The 14,882-nt window shown below is 34.9% G+C and overlaps 1 protein-coding gene across 1 annotated transcript; it reads left to right on the forward strand.

Annotated features, from left to right (window-relative positions):
• The first annotated feature begins 3,604 nt into the window (after nt 1-3,604).
• Nucleotides 3,605-13,385, forward strand: LOC126971482 (cytochrome c oxidase subunit 7C, mitochondrial-like). Its single transcript, XM_050817814.1, has 3 exons — nt 3,605-3,925; nt 11,594-11,713; nt 13,306-13,385. The coding sequence occupies exons 1-2, from the start codon at nt 3,833-3,835 to the stop codon at nt 11,708-11,710; spliced, it is 210 nt and encodes a 69-aa protein (XP_050673771.1). The 5' UTR covers nt 3,605-3,832; the 3' UTR covers nt 11,711-11,713; nt 13,306-13,385.
• The last annotated feature ends 1,497 nt before the right edge of the window (nt 13,386-14,882 follow it).

The raw sequence follows: 14,882 nt of genomic DNA on the forward strand, positions 1-14,882 counted from the left end.
GCGAAGGCCTTCGATCGGGTGTGGCATAAAGCGCTTATAGCGAAACTGCCATCCTATGGGCTTCCCGAGAAGTTGTGCAAATGGGTCAATAGCTTTTTGGCTGATCGGAGCATCAAGGTTCTTATCAACGGTGCATGCTCCGACTTAAAACCCATAAACGCTGGTGTGTGCTATCCCCTACGCTGTTTCTTCTGCATATCAATGATATGCTGCAAATCAGCAATATTCATTGCTATGCAGACGACAGCACAAGGTATGCTTCCTACACCGGCCGTGCCAACATGTCCCGGGTTAGCGTCGACGAGAACCGGAACAAACTTGTGTCTGAAATCGAGCCTATGCTTTGCAAAGTCTCGGAATGGGGCCGACAAAATTTAGTCCAATTCAACCTCAAGAAGACACAAGTTTATGCGTTCAGCACTAAAAAGTCTCCCTTTGTCGAATCCCCTCGTTCGAGATCAGTCCTCTAAGTGCCACAGCCTGTATTGGCATACTTGGCGTCGATATATCGAGCGACGTTCAGTTCCGTGGTCACTTGGAAGAGAAGGCCAAACTGGTCTCTAAAAAGCTTGGTGTACTCAGTAAGGCGAGACAGTACTTCACTAAAAGCCACCGCCTGCAACTTTATAAGGCGCAAATTCGGCCTCACATGGAGTACTGTTCTCACCTCTTGGCGGGTGCCCCCCAGTCACAGCTTCTTCCGTTTGACCGCATACAACGAAGAGCGGCTCGAATCATCGACGATCAAGTCATCTCCGATCGGCTTGATTCTCTAGCATTGCGTAGAAATGTGGGTTCTCTCTGCATCTTCTACCGCATTTATCACGGGGAGTGCTCAGAGGAGTTGTTCGGGTTGATTCCAGCGGCCGAATTCCACCACCGGACATTACGTGCAAAGTAACATCCGCATCACGTAGACGTCTGGCATTCCATAACCGCGCGTTTCTTTCGAAATTTCTTGCCTCGCTCAGCCACTTTGTGGAATCAACTACCTGCAGCAGTCTTCCCGAACAGATACGACTTAGGGACCTTCAAGAAAAAGCATACACCCACCTTAAAGGCCGGCAACGCATTTCTTGACACACCTGTTGTTGCGGATGTCCATGGGCGGTTGCCTCACCTCTCCCCATCCCGTGAGACTCTTGCCCGTTTGCCCCCTCAGATATAAAAAAAAATGAACTCTTGTTGCGGGATAGGCCATATTTATAGGCTTTAACTACCAAGCTATTCGATATACTTATAGTTGAAGTCTGGATACTACACTGGCCTGCAAAAGTAAGTATCACACTTTTCAAATTAATTTTTTTTCTTAACTATAGAAGGTAGAGATTTAAGATTAAAAACGTTTTGTTGCAAATTTTATAGGCTTTAATTCTTAGAAACTAAAATTATACATTAGTAACATTTTTAACTTAAAAAAGATAAAACTATGAAAATAGACATTTTTAGTTTAGTGTAAAAAATTCAACTAAAATGTATTACATGTTATTTAATTTTTAATAACTGGTATTGCCTCCTCGAGCTCTGATTACAGCTTCGAGCCGGTTTTGCATACTGAACACTAGGTTTCGGAGCCGATGTTGGGGAATATTCTCCCATTCCAGGGCCTGCTTTAGTGCCCTGAGGGTAGTAGGTGGTGGTCTGCGATTTCTGAATAGCCTCCCAAGCTCATCCTAGGCATGTTCAATCGGTTTGAGATCAGGACTTCTTGATGGCCAAGCCATCACGCTGATACCGACCTCCTGAATATACTCTTGTACGATATGAGCCGTGTGTGGCCGGGCGTTATCATGCATCAGCATCGATCCATCACCCATATTTGCTAAATACGGCCCTGCATACTCATTGAGAATCTCTTGAGCATATCTTTGCCCAGTGAGGGTGCCATTTTCTATTGCTACTAGCTTTGTGCGACCTTCTGAATATTATGCCAGCCCATACATGTACACTGCCTCCGCCGTATTGGACTCTTTCTGAGATGCAGGCTTGAAGGTATCGCTCACCAGGTCGCCTGTAAACACTTCGCCTTCCATCAGAAGTGTAAAGGGAGAATCGAGACTCATCTGCAAACAAAATTCTTGACCATTCTCTTTCATCCCACTGCATGTGTTCACGGGCGTATCGCACCTTTACCTTCTGGACCGTTCGTACCGTCACACCCACCATTCTTGCAGTGCGACGCATACTGATGCCTAGTTCCAGAAAAGCCATGATCCTAGCACATTCTTCAACTGAAAGAGGCATGATAAATAAATGTTATGTGCTTCTTAGCATAAATTTTTAAAACAAGACCCATCGATCTTGATAAAAATTTAAAACAGAAAGAAAAATGTGAATGGTAAAATTGTAATTCGGAAACGTCCACTTTGAAAAAAGAATGGTTTTGTTTTTGAAGTTTTTTTTCAACTAATTCTTAAAAGAAGATTACCGACTATAAAGTTTTTATGTACAAAATTAAATTCTCTTAGGAGTAATTTTTATTTCGAAATTATATCTTGTGAACTTAAAACGTTATCTCAATTTTAAAAGTGTGATACTTGCTTTTGAAGGCCAGTGTATATTCTCTGCTCTATATATTTTTAACACACTTCAAAAAGGAGGAGGTTCTCAGTTCGATTGGTATATTTTGTATGCATGTACCGATTACACTGAGATTTATGATCCGATTTATGTGGTTATTCTTTAGTTTGTTGCGAAATAGCTACCATTTGGTCCCATACAAAATTAACATAGTTTGGCCCAGTAGTTTTCATTGAATGACCATTCTATATAAACATTTTTTGAAGACGATGTAATTTTATTTATTGATTATATATTGTTAATAACCCATGTCCCGATAAGTGAGTCTTAGGCTACCTTTCATTCAGAGCTTACAAATGTTCTTCACGATATTTCACTGTCTCACGAGAATGTGAAATAGAATTTCGAACAGCATTTTTTCGGAGTCGATTCCTTTTGTTCCGTTCCCGTACTCGGCTAAGTCGAGTTAGTAAGTCTTTTGTGGGGCGATGTATATGCTTTTACAACAAGATCCCAGAAATGTTCAAAACAAAAGTATTACGTTATTCAAAAAAATTGTTAAAAACGTTTTTGTGGTAAAGGTTACTATAACGTAAATGACTTTCTTAATGATACCACAGATTGGGAATGGAGTGACCGCCCTCAGGCTATTAAATAATAAGTTTAATTGTACAATATTACTTTGTAAACATATTTTTTCGATGAAAAAAAAAAGCCCGCTGAGTTTGTTGCGCCCGTTCTTCTCAGGTCTGAGGCAATCATTTTGGAATGGGTGGTAGTTTTTGACTTTCAATAAGTGATGTCACATTCTATTTTGAATAAAAATATTTGAATTTGAATTAATAAAATACTATTAAGTATTTGTTTTTGTTACCTATTGATTGGTTTGAGGTCGGTACCAAGGCAAATGTAATATTATTATAATAAATTAATTAGGTAAAGCTATCAACAGGGAGCACAAACAAATAACAGTATTTTATTAATAATAAGGGAACATTTAAAGAAACAACACAATAATGTTTTTCCTAACAAAGGCAAAGCTTATAAACAGAATATCCTTGCCGCGAATTCATAAAATTATTTCAGTCCGTCGTTGTATTCAGTGAACACACACGTATTTGTAAGTATAATCCAGTGAAATTCGATGACTTGTCAACTGTGGTTATAGATCCCTTTAAAAACGATTATTTGATTTACTTGTACAATAATATTATCGGCTTGAAGTCTTATCGATTTCGGCCAATAGTCGATATCTAATCTAATCTACCTGGGTTCGGTCAGGGGACCATTACGTGCGAGTTTTGTTACGAAAATGTTGGGTGCCGTAGCTAGAACTAGCCTTCTGGGAAGAAATGTGATGAAGAACTTCGTCAGGAATGGATCTCACGGTGGAATACCTGGAGAGGTATTTATGTATTTTTTTTTAAATATTTTATCATAGATAATGAACAGCGTTACATAATGTTCATAAAACTTCAAGTGCTGTTACCGGCCAGTGATATTATTTTGAACAGAAGTAAAAAGACTTGCATTGAAGTACAGGGTAGGGTACACTTACACATAGACAGTGGCCAAGCAACGTAATAGCGCATAATATGTAAATGATGATTCAATGCCGTGAATCTCTATTTCCGTGATTAATATGAGGATAATGTTCTCGAATATATGCCAGTTAACTATTGTGTTGAATGTTTTTTTAATATCGATCGTTTATCCTCCTTTTCAATAAAAATGACGGGTCACCTGATGGTATGCGATCACCGGGGCATATACTCTTTTGTAACACCAGAGAAAACACAAGAGCGTTGCCGACCATAAAAAAACGTCGAATGAATGAATTCGAAACTCGAAAACACATTTGTACGTGGCGGGCGATTTATCGAATCGACGGTATATGTTTATACACCAATATTAGCACCACGATTATAAGACCACAAATGTAAAACGCTTATTGCATGCAACATATTATATTGTTTGGTATTTGTACTATTTGTCGCACTTATAGAGCTTGCGCAATTTATATAGAGACGCAAACTAGTGGGAGGCTCCTTTACACCGGATGCCGGCTAGATTATGGGTACCGCAACGGCGCCTATTTCTGCCGTAAAGCAGTTATGTGTAAACAGCTAGTTAAATTGTAGCTAGTTAAATTAAATTTTCTCGCGTGAGGTTAATTTTCACGTGTACAAGAGTTTTAGATTTGCCGCCAATTCACAAAAACAAATGACAATTGTATTCCATATACTACTACATCAGGTTACCAAAGAGTTCTAAAATTGAAATTCAAAAAATGTTTTCTAAACATTTTCAGTGTTACCCACGTATCTGTATGTATTGTATCCATTAACATAATTGAACAATTCAGAAATGTTAATTATTGTTTCTACTTTTTATTTACGTATTATTTTACTTTCTTATAGATTTATCTATATAGTATAAATTATGTGTGTGTACATTTTTAACACTTTTCTTACCCTTTTAATCTACTGTGTTTCTCTTTTATTGTAGCCTGGAAGAGATCACTACATGTGATCTACAGTGATAAGGCCGCCATTTGTACTATTTGATATTAATATGAATGTTAGTATTTAAGATATAGTTTGTTAATGTGGTGTCAAAAAAGTGTAAAAAATACATAAAAATAAAACTTTAGAATATTTTTTTTTTAGATTACGGCTAAGTAGCTCTACCCGTGTGTTTATTTAATGTCGCCATTGTAGAGCCACGATGTATATTCTGCGTTAAAAATTTATCATTTTCGTTTTAATTATTTCAGAATCTGCCGTTTGACATCCACAACAGAACACGCTTGACAATAAATCTGTTCTTCTTCATGTTGACCGGAATCGCATCACCTTTTGTTATCACAGCATTCCAGATGACGAAAAAATAAATGGTAAGTTTTTGAACTTTTGGCGCGTTAGGGAAAAAATTACAGAATAAATTTGTACGAATCGCGTGCACACCGATACCCAACTCACTTTTGTTGGCCTGTTCTCATTTTCAAACACCCATTACAAGATTGCCGTTTCTTTTTCGCGTTCAAAACAATAAATCCACGTTTCGTCTCTTATAACAATGTTTAGAATGTCCGTGGTTGTGCTTCATTAGCATCTGTGGGCACCATTCCACGCCAGCCTGCTTCTGCTACGATTTCAGTTCATGAGGGTTCCAACAAGAACAAAGTTTCCGAACTTACAATTCTTCGTGTAAAATTTTCTGAATTTGGCTCATACCCATCCCCAATAGTCCTCGAATTGTCTCATAGGTATTCCGCGAGTTTTCTACAATTAGCCGCTTAATAGTAGCCACATTATTTTCGTTGACGGCAGTTGAAGGCCGCCCTTCACGAAATTCGACATGTAAAGAAACCCGACCTCTCTCAAATTTGGCAAACCATCGCCTCACGGTGCTTAAGCAAGGTGCTTCTCTTCCAAAAGCGTTTGAAGACGAGTGGCATAGTCTTGCGGAGAGAGAGAACTTTTAAAATCATAAAAAATCATCGCTCTAAAATCTTTTCGACTTAATTCCATTTTCGTTGCATACGTTGAACTTTGATGTGTGATAAAACACAATTGACAAATGATTTCCCGCCATTTGTTTTCTTTTATTACTGAGAAGGTTGCAACGTTTCAAAAAAATATAACATTCGAAATTCAAATAGTTTCGATTAGCTAGAAGTGCAAACTTGTAGAGTGCCCCACGTATAAGAGGCGGCATGTAAGTCTAGCGCTGAACGAAACGTGGAGGGGATAGCTGCGTATGGGTACTGTCGCGCACGCTTCACAAATATAACTTTAAATAATTTAATTAAATAGCCTAAAATAATACTATATAATGACAAATAGTCTAGCGCAGAGCGAAATGTGGAGGTTAGCTGTGTATGGGTTAAAACAATTAAAATTTTTAATGTTAAAGTGTTAAGTACTTCTGTACAAATTTATTTACGTGCCAGAGTCGACAAATAAATCTCGCCAATACAATAAGTGTGTGTGTATTTTACAGACCAACTCAAACTTAAAACAATAAACAACAAAAAATTAACAATACAATTCAGAACGTGACAGTACACTGGAAGTACCCGGGATGCCGTATCATTACGGGCGACGGTATACGACTGGCACTACGCAAGCTCGCCCCTTTTGCCCCCCCCCCCCGCATCCCTTTTGGTTGTTCTTCCTACATAGCACGAGGAATGAGAAATTTTTAAGAAATTTTGTTTTTTTACGCCATAGAGCTATAACTTCTTGCGTGCGTATAAGCCAATGCCTATATAAGTAGGTACTACAGCATACTTTTTTATGGCACCGATATAATATTCATAAAATCTTCAGTGTAGACTAGGTACATTCTTCGAAATGGACGATCGATTATGAAATCAAGAGGAAAATTATGCTTTTTCCTTGTTTACGCAATTGAAGCTACTCTGTGATAAATATATTGTAAGCGTAGACTGTAGTTCCATAACCTAATAGGCAAAGCATTTGCACCGTGCAGTCCACCTGTAGAACCTCATCCCTACACGTGTAGGGATGTCGACATCGCATCTACGATCAAATCTTCGACCGATCTTTATTGTGCGTTGCTTCACTTACATCTTAAGACATAGTAACATATTATTATAATTTTAAAACCGACCTACCTACATAAGATTGAAACTAAATAGATTGAAAAGATGAGATTCAAAACGATTCAAGAGTTTTATTGTGAAGTGTGAACGGCACGTATTGTGCGGTATTGAGTAGTTTCGATTGATTCTTACTGGTAGTTTTACAGCTCATTGTCATTTTTAACCGACTTCAAAAATGAGGAGGTTCTCAATTCGATCGGTATTTTTTTAATGTATGTACACCGATTACGCTGAGATTTATGATCCGATTTAAGTGATTTTTCTTTAGTTCGATGCAGAATAGATGCCATTACAAAGTTTCATTATTATATTATAATTTATAGGCACCGTCTTTAAACCTATCAATATGTAGCACATATAAATAATACAATTTTATTAATATTAAAGGTAAAGTTTTGCATAAGATGTGTATTAAATAAAATATTTATTAAGTTTATTTATACATTTTTAGTTTTTGAAGTCGGTTTTTTTAAACGTTTTTTTTTTATAATTCCGCAGTGTCCACCGCAACGTAGCATATAATTTGCAATATTACCTTGAGAAGTTTTATTGCTTTCTCGTTGCTTGATATTTTTTAAATTTCTCTACCGACCTACAGCAACTGGAATAATTATAAATTATATAATATATATTTTAAATGAAACAACTTATTCAAATTGTAAAACATTGCAAATCAAAACTGAGACAAAGAAACACAAGAAAAAACTTACAGCTTATAATGGAATAATTGTGTTATGAAGATCGTATATGTACGTGAGAATTGGATGGGTACTTACCGGCGTAAAGGAACCTCGATCTTGACATACCTAGCTGTTTTGTAAACAGAGTTGTTTACAAAACATGCTATTACTACCTCGAGTGTTCGAGAACATTCGTAGTAGTTATTTAGTTACTGAGCTATAAAGTAAACATTCACGGCAATTAGCTCAATCAATATGTTGGGGAAAAGTTTCTTCGCAATTTATATGAAATACTTAAGACTTTTTTTCGCACTACCGAAGTTACAGAGTTCACCATGTAGTAAGCACCGATCTTATTCAGTAGGAGCTCCTACGTATGCTACGAATGCGGTGATAGAGGCCTTAAGGCTTCATAGGTCTATTATCGAGTTCAGAAAAGGCGGATATTATTTTTAACGGCTACACGGGTTGATATTGAGTCCATAAAAGGCGGAAATTATTGTTAACGGCTACACGGGTTGATAGTCAGGATACCTGTCAGTCAGGACCTGAATGGAACCAGGACTATAAGCGGGGTGGGCACAGACACTGGAGGGAATAGTCGTATTACCACAAGAAAGAGAAACAACGCTTGGTAAACGTCATGAAGCTACATCAGTTCGACATGGGAAGAAGAACTAATAAGAATCTTTTAAATCATGCGATAACAAAATTCAAAAATTGCTTAGTCTAATCATTTCAATTTAACAATAAAATATAAAATTTTCATGTCACAATGTTAGTTGCCATACTCCTTCGAAACGGTTTGACCGATTTTTATGAAATTATATATTATGTATATTTGGTAAGTCTGAGAATCGGTTGTAGTCTATTTCTTACCCCAAATTTTTTTTATTGTTTTTTTTTTTATTAATTTAGATGGTAATACAACGTTTGACAGCTAGGTAATACTACTTATACAATTTCGGTGCACTGTTAAATAAAATTGGTAGTTTTCCACGTTTTTAAAACCACAGTTTATTTCACGAGAATCAAATTTAAAACGGTTGAGAGTAAAATATGTGTGCTAATCGCAAAACCCGCATTCTGTCCGCGAGCCACAATCTGTTCGAGTTAGTTAGTCTGATTCTTTGTATTTAACGCGAACTTGAAGGTTATTTATTTTATTAATTTAAATAAATTTTGTAATATTATACAGTATGTTCCCATTCCATGTAAAATGATCATTAGTTTTTGAATATACCTACGAATATTTATTATTGCTTTAGGTCCACTACAAGATTAAATATCTTTTAATTAAATTTGTGTTCAACCAGAGTGGTTGAACACAATATTCAATATTGGGACGTACATTATAATATATGCTTGTTCATACCTTGGATTAGTAAGAATTATAAGTCCTTACGGTGCCGAGAATCTGGATAAACATTTACTCAAACCAATTACGCCGGCTGTATAAAAGCTTACGTTCGCTAACCGGAATTTGTGTAAATTAAGGCACAACTCAGCAGGCTTAATACCTTCATACTTTTATATTATACAATTTGATACTATAAGTCATTATTTATTTGTTACTAGCTGCTGCCCGGGACTTCGTTCCATTTAAGCCTCATCTACATTCAAAGAATGACACAACCAAACAAGTCGGATGGTCTTAGTCTTATCTCCCTTCTCTCTCACTTTCTTTCTCTTTGGTTCCATTGCCATCGTTCATACTGTTTTAAAATAATCCCTCGAGAGCTCAACAAAATCTATTTATTTTTTCTGAGTACAAAATTTCATAAAGATTAGTCGAAAAACGGCATGAAAAATTAATAAACAAAAAACAATAGTCATTCCTAGTCATAATAATTGGTTGCAATTTGGTGTCATTAAAGTGCTTCTCTTTTGTTTTCAGGTTGACTGTTCATCTGTTTGAAGAATATAGTTTATAGGAAATTTTAAATTATTTAAAGCAATCCACTCACAATAAAAAAGATTTAAATTATTTAAACCTTATATTTTGTTTTATTTCTATGTTAAAATACATTATCAATATGTATCAAATTATTGATGCGTTCCATTGATAACTAACTCTAAATTGTAATCGACGCATTAAATTGAACGCAATAGTTGTTTTTGGTACATCTGCTGAGTGCTGTAAGCTGTCATTTTTGTGCTCTGAAAAAATCGAAACTTGTCTACTGAATTACTGATCAACTCTACTTGATAAGTTGATATTGTACAGCACATAATATCACAATTTTTCATTTAAAACAAAATGCAAGCTCCACTTTCTCGAATCGCTAACAAGTTCGGACGAAATGTTATGTCCAATTTCGTGAGAAATCATTCCCATGGTGGTGTTCCTGGAGAGGTAAGTTCCATTTTCAAATATTTGTTACATAATCGTATTTTGTTTTAATACTACAACTAAGATGTATAATATTATGATTAAACGAATGACACCTAAGTAATTACCTATTAATTAACTCTTAAGGTAGGTACTAAATATTATATCGTATTGTAATTTGTAACCTCAAAAGGCATAATGAGTGTATTTTAAAAAATATTAATTATTATTTAGCGATTTGTACCTGCAGGTTAACCAACAGTAACCCAATTACTGTGACAATCCAGTGTGTCAACAAGCTTTAGTATATCTAAAACCTCAATAGATGGTGTGTTTTGCTATTTCTGCTTTAACAACAAAATAATAATTAAAACTAAAATTACAAATTAATTAAAAAATAAACTGGCAGCCATGAAGATTTAAAAAAAATACCTTTATAAAATTATTTAAAAACTATCACTAGAGTTTTTATTTTAACTTAAGTATATCACATTACAAATTAATAAGTTTACATTCCAAAAATTATTGTGTTTAGCTAGTGAAATCTGTTGAAATTATCAACTTATATCTTTTGAGATAATGAGTTAAATAATTGTGATGCTACAGAATTTTGGGTTCAATTATGAATCCTGACCAGCTCTGCATTCTAATGGGCATGGTGTATATTTTTAATATTTTGAAAAAATTTAGGTTGACAGTTAAACTCTATGTTGAGTAATACTAACACAAAGTGACATACAAATCACAAGTGTAATATGTAACTTCTCACACACACTAAAGTAATAAACCTGGGCTGTTTTCATTGGTTATCTTGAGTCTAGGCTCTATCTACACATATAAATTATCTATGGGATACTTGGATGTAGTTTCTCAAAAACGTTCCAAGCCACAAACATAACATTTTAAGGAGTTCATGTTTAAAATTGAATAAATATTAGTGTATTCCTTACATGTGGGTTGGGCTACTAAGTCATGATGTCATTTAAAGAGTGACAGTAGGGCTCCCATTTTTTGCCAGTCTGTTAATGTGAATAGTGTGACCAGTTTTGTGTTCTTTACTCAATTCCAACATAATTGTGGTTTGGAATGTTCTTCTGGAATTACATCCACTTATTAAACCTGTACTACTATACAGTTAGACTGGTTAAAAAGCCAGAATAAAAGATCTAATCAATAATAATCTCATAGCATCCATACATATTGGGTGAGATCCAACTATTGTAAAAACAACAAATAAAAGTGTGGCCATTTTTAACTCTTGCCGTTTTAAAAGCTGTAATCATAGTAGATACATAATATTTTATACAATAATCCACAATGATGGTTTGTCAGGTTGGGCTTGTTAGTTAAGTAAACTGCATCTTTCTATATTTTTATTTATATTAAATTTTGTTTGTTTAGTATTAAATTACAATCCATTTTACATTACAGAATCTCCCTTTTGACATTCACAACCGCTACAAGCTGACACTGCTTTTCACAGTTTTCATTGGTACAGGCCTTGGGGCACCTTTCCTCATTACTCGTCACCAGCTTCTTAAGAAGTAAACTGTAAGCAATGTGGTTTATTAAATCTGTTATTTACTAAGTTATCTAATTTATTATTATTTAGTTAAATCTGGCTAGGATGTGTGTGTATTTATGTATCTACTGTACTCAATAAGTCTTGTGTTTTTACATAATATTAATTTATATTTACTTTTTTTGACTTATGTAAAGCATTGACTATTTGACAATTGAGTATTTTTGTTGTGTCACTTTACATAATATATTGTAACTGAAATTATTAGTAAAAAGATGAACCTCTGTCAATGAGCAACCTAATATTACTGTTCATTACAGGAAAAATTTGGAGTTTAAAAATAAAAATGGAATAATTTAAAATGTTGTCCAGTAGAAAATTATAACTATTTATTAACTTCATAGACATAGAATAATAATGCTCAGAACGATAGTTTCATTCATAGTTCCTGTCAATATACAAGTAACATTATAATAAATGTGTGAGTGAGCGTCACATACTTACATTCGCCAACACGCACACAGACAGCCATATAATGTTGCAAGTGAATAGACATTTCCCTAAATCAGTAAATTGTAAGAAATACTATATTATATTAAGTAATAAGAAAGAAGAAATAAAATATAAATTAAGAATTTAATAAACACATCACGTATTAAATTATTGTTGCAACAATTTTTGATGTGTAAGTAAAGAAGTTCCTTAGAATCGTTGTTTTTTGAAACTCGATGAAACGAAAAAGCGAGACGATAGAGGCGCCAGCTATATCCGAGGTTCTCGAGGGTGCAAAGAACGAATTTAGGATAATTTTTAAAATCGAAGATGGCTGCGGTGAAAAATTCTTTTGGGTCTATACGTACGCGTGGTGGTTATAATGATAACCCTAATGCCCAACAACTTATAGGCATCTTTCGGAAATTGTTGTGCCACATGGAACAAACATCGTTGAAATCATAAATAAGCGCGGCGGCCATCTTGGACTTCAAAAATGATGCCAAATTCGTTCTCTGCACCCTCGAGAACCTCGGATACGATATCCATGTTGTTGAAATCATAATTTTGCGCGCGCCCATCTTTGATAAAAAAAAACAAAATGGCGCCTACCTGAAAATCGTGACGATTTGCTATAAAATTTATATAAAATAGTATTTAGATGTGAAATGTTATTTTCTTATCATAATTTTTATTATAAGACGATTTGTGACACCCTTTCACTGCACAGTAAGTCATTTTTCAATTAAATTTCGCGCACTGATTGTCCTGGAAGTTGACGGAATGACACTGAAGCGGCGGGAAACGTATGTGGTCGTAAACGAACACATTGAAACTGCATCATTTTGCTTGGGCCTACTCACGTTCTAAGCGTTATTATTCTAAGTTCATAGGTATCAATTTGAATTATTGAATCTCATTTTTTCTTCTGATTCTGTTACTATGTAAATTATGGGAATAATTGATGATAATTTAATCAGAGAACATTTTCTCCTCTCTTGGTTTTTTTATTGCGCCTTGTTAATGGGAAAGTCAAAATGTTTAGAAAATATTTACATTTTACTTTAGTAAGGAATTGTACTTTAGGCGTAATAACAACCACATTCTAATATATTTTATTATTTTCCAGGGGCGGGCAGCTGTTTTAATGCATCTTAAGTTAAGCTAGAATCGTATAATTTCTTAATAAATTATTATGTTTTAGAAGTTTGTATGTTGTTTTATTTCGAGAAGCATGCATAGGTTGGGGATAGGGTTATCAACTGTCGGGATAAATACGGACTTTTAGGCTCTAGTTTGGATATTGCCCAGATTTTATTTTTAATTAGATGGAATATAATAAAAACTACATATAAACTAATATCAACCAAGTCTTTACCAGTTACGAAATATAAACGAGAACAACTAAAAAGTTATGACTTTTATCCAAATGTCAGGCTTTTGGTAATTATTTTTCAAATTACTAAATGGTAACCCTAGTTGGGGATGTTTTTAAAGGGAATAAGGTCTAATGAAACCAAAAACAAGAAAGCATGAAGAGAAGGTGCTTTTGTGATGGTGATGCTTGCGGAAGAAGCCTCAAGTATGTCAGAACTATATGCTCCACATTCACGTCGAGATCCTCTCCTATAATCCAAGTCAATCCATATCTCATATAGCAAGAAACCGAGCGACATTCGCGGCGTGAGCTTCTTTGGGCACACATCCGCAAGGTTGTCAATACAGTTTTCATGCTCGACGACTATGGACGCAGAAGTAACTGCTGCGACAAGCTTACTTTTATTATCTTTTAATTCATCAATGGGTAATTCCATCAAGGCTAAAACGTTTCGACGCATCGTGGTTTTTAGTTTATTTTTAGAATGTCAATTATTCTAGTTCGTCTTAATCCAGCTCATATTGACGCTCAGTAAATACCCCGCAAAATTAAATTCTAATCAGTTAGTACAGTCCACGGACTGTAGACCTGACAGACTGATAATACGTGACTAATTTTGATTTGTAAATAATTGACAAGTGTTAGCTGGTGGTTTAATATTCATAATACTAAGGATCTAAATAATGTCAAGCGGATCGTGCTGTTCACGAAGTAAGTTAAAAATCGTTTACAGTTACAATAGATTCGCTTCCCTTTTCAATCTTGCTGTATCTCCGTTAGAGATGTTCTCAGCCTTTGCTCTACTCACGCTTTATAGTAGGTACTTATATGTCACCAAATGGGCTAACGGAAGGCCAGCGCTGTTTTTCAAACCAGCAAACATGCTGAGTTGGTACCACCTTTGTGACGTATAGAAAATAATATACCTCAATTTTGTTTCTGTTTATTTTGTTAATTTTTAAGTCTTGTATTTACATGTAGGTACTATACGTTAAAAAATTTTTATTTTTTTTTATATTGTATAGGCTAGGATAATGTAAGTCTATGGTAGGACTGATGGAAGTCCGTCCCATTGATCTATCACTCTTAATCTTAGTTCTTTATTACTTTTTATGAAATAATTTATATTATTTAAACACGATTCATATATTGGATACCATACAAACTTATTTGTTATTTATGTAACATCAATTGTATTATACTCTATTTGATTGAAAAGAGTGGCCATTGAGTTTCTTGTATGTTCTTCTCACGAGCATTAATTTAAGCCAAATTGAATAAAGTTTATTTGACTTTGAAAAACCAGGAATAAGCATTAAACGAAAAAT

This window comes from Leptidea sinapis, chromosome 23 (genome assembly GCF_905404315.1).
Source record: "Leptidea sinapis chromosome 23, ilLepSina1.1, whole genome shotgun sequence".
Classification (NCBI taxonomy): domain Eukaryota; kingdom Metazoa; phylum Arthropoda; class Insecta; order Lepidoptera; family Pieridae; genus Leptidea; species Leptidea sinapis.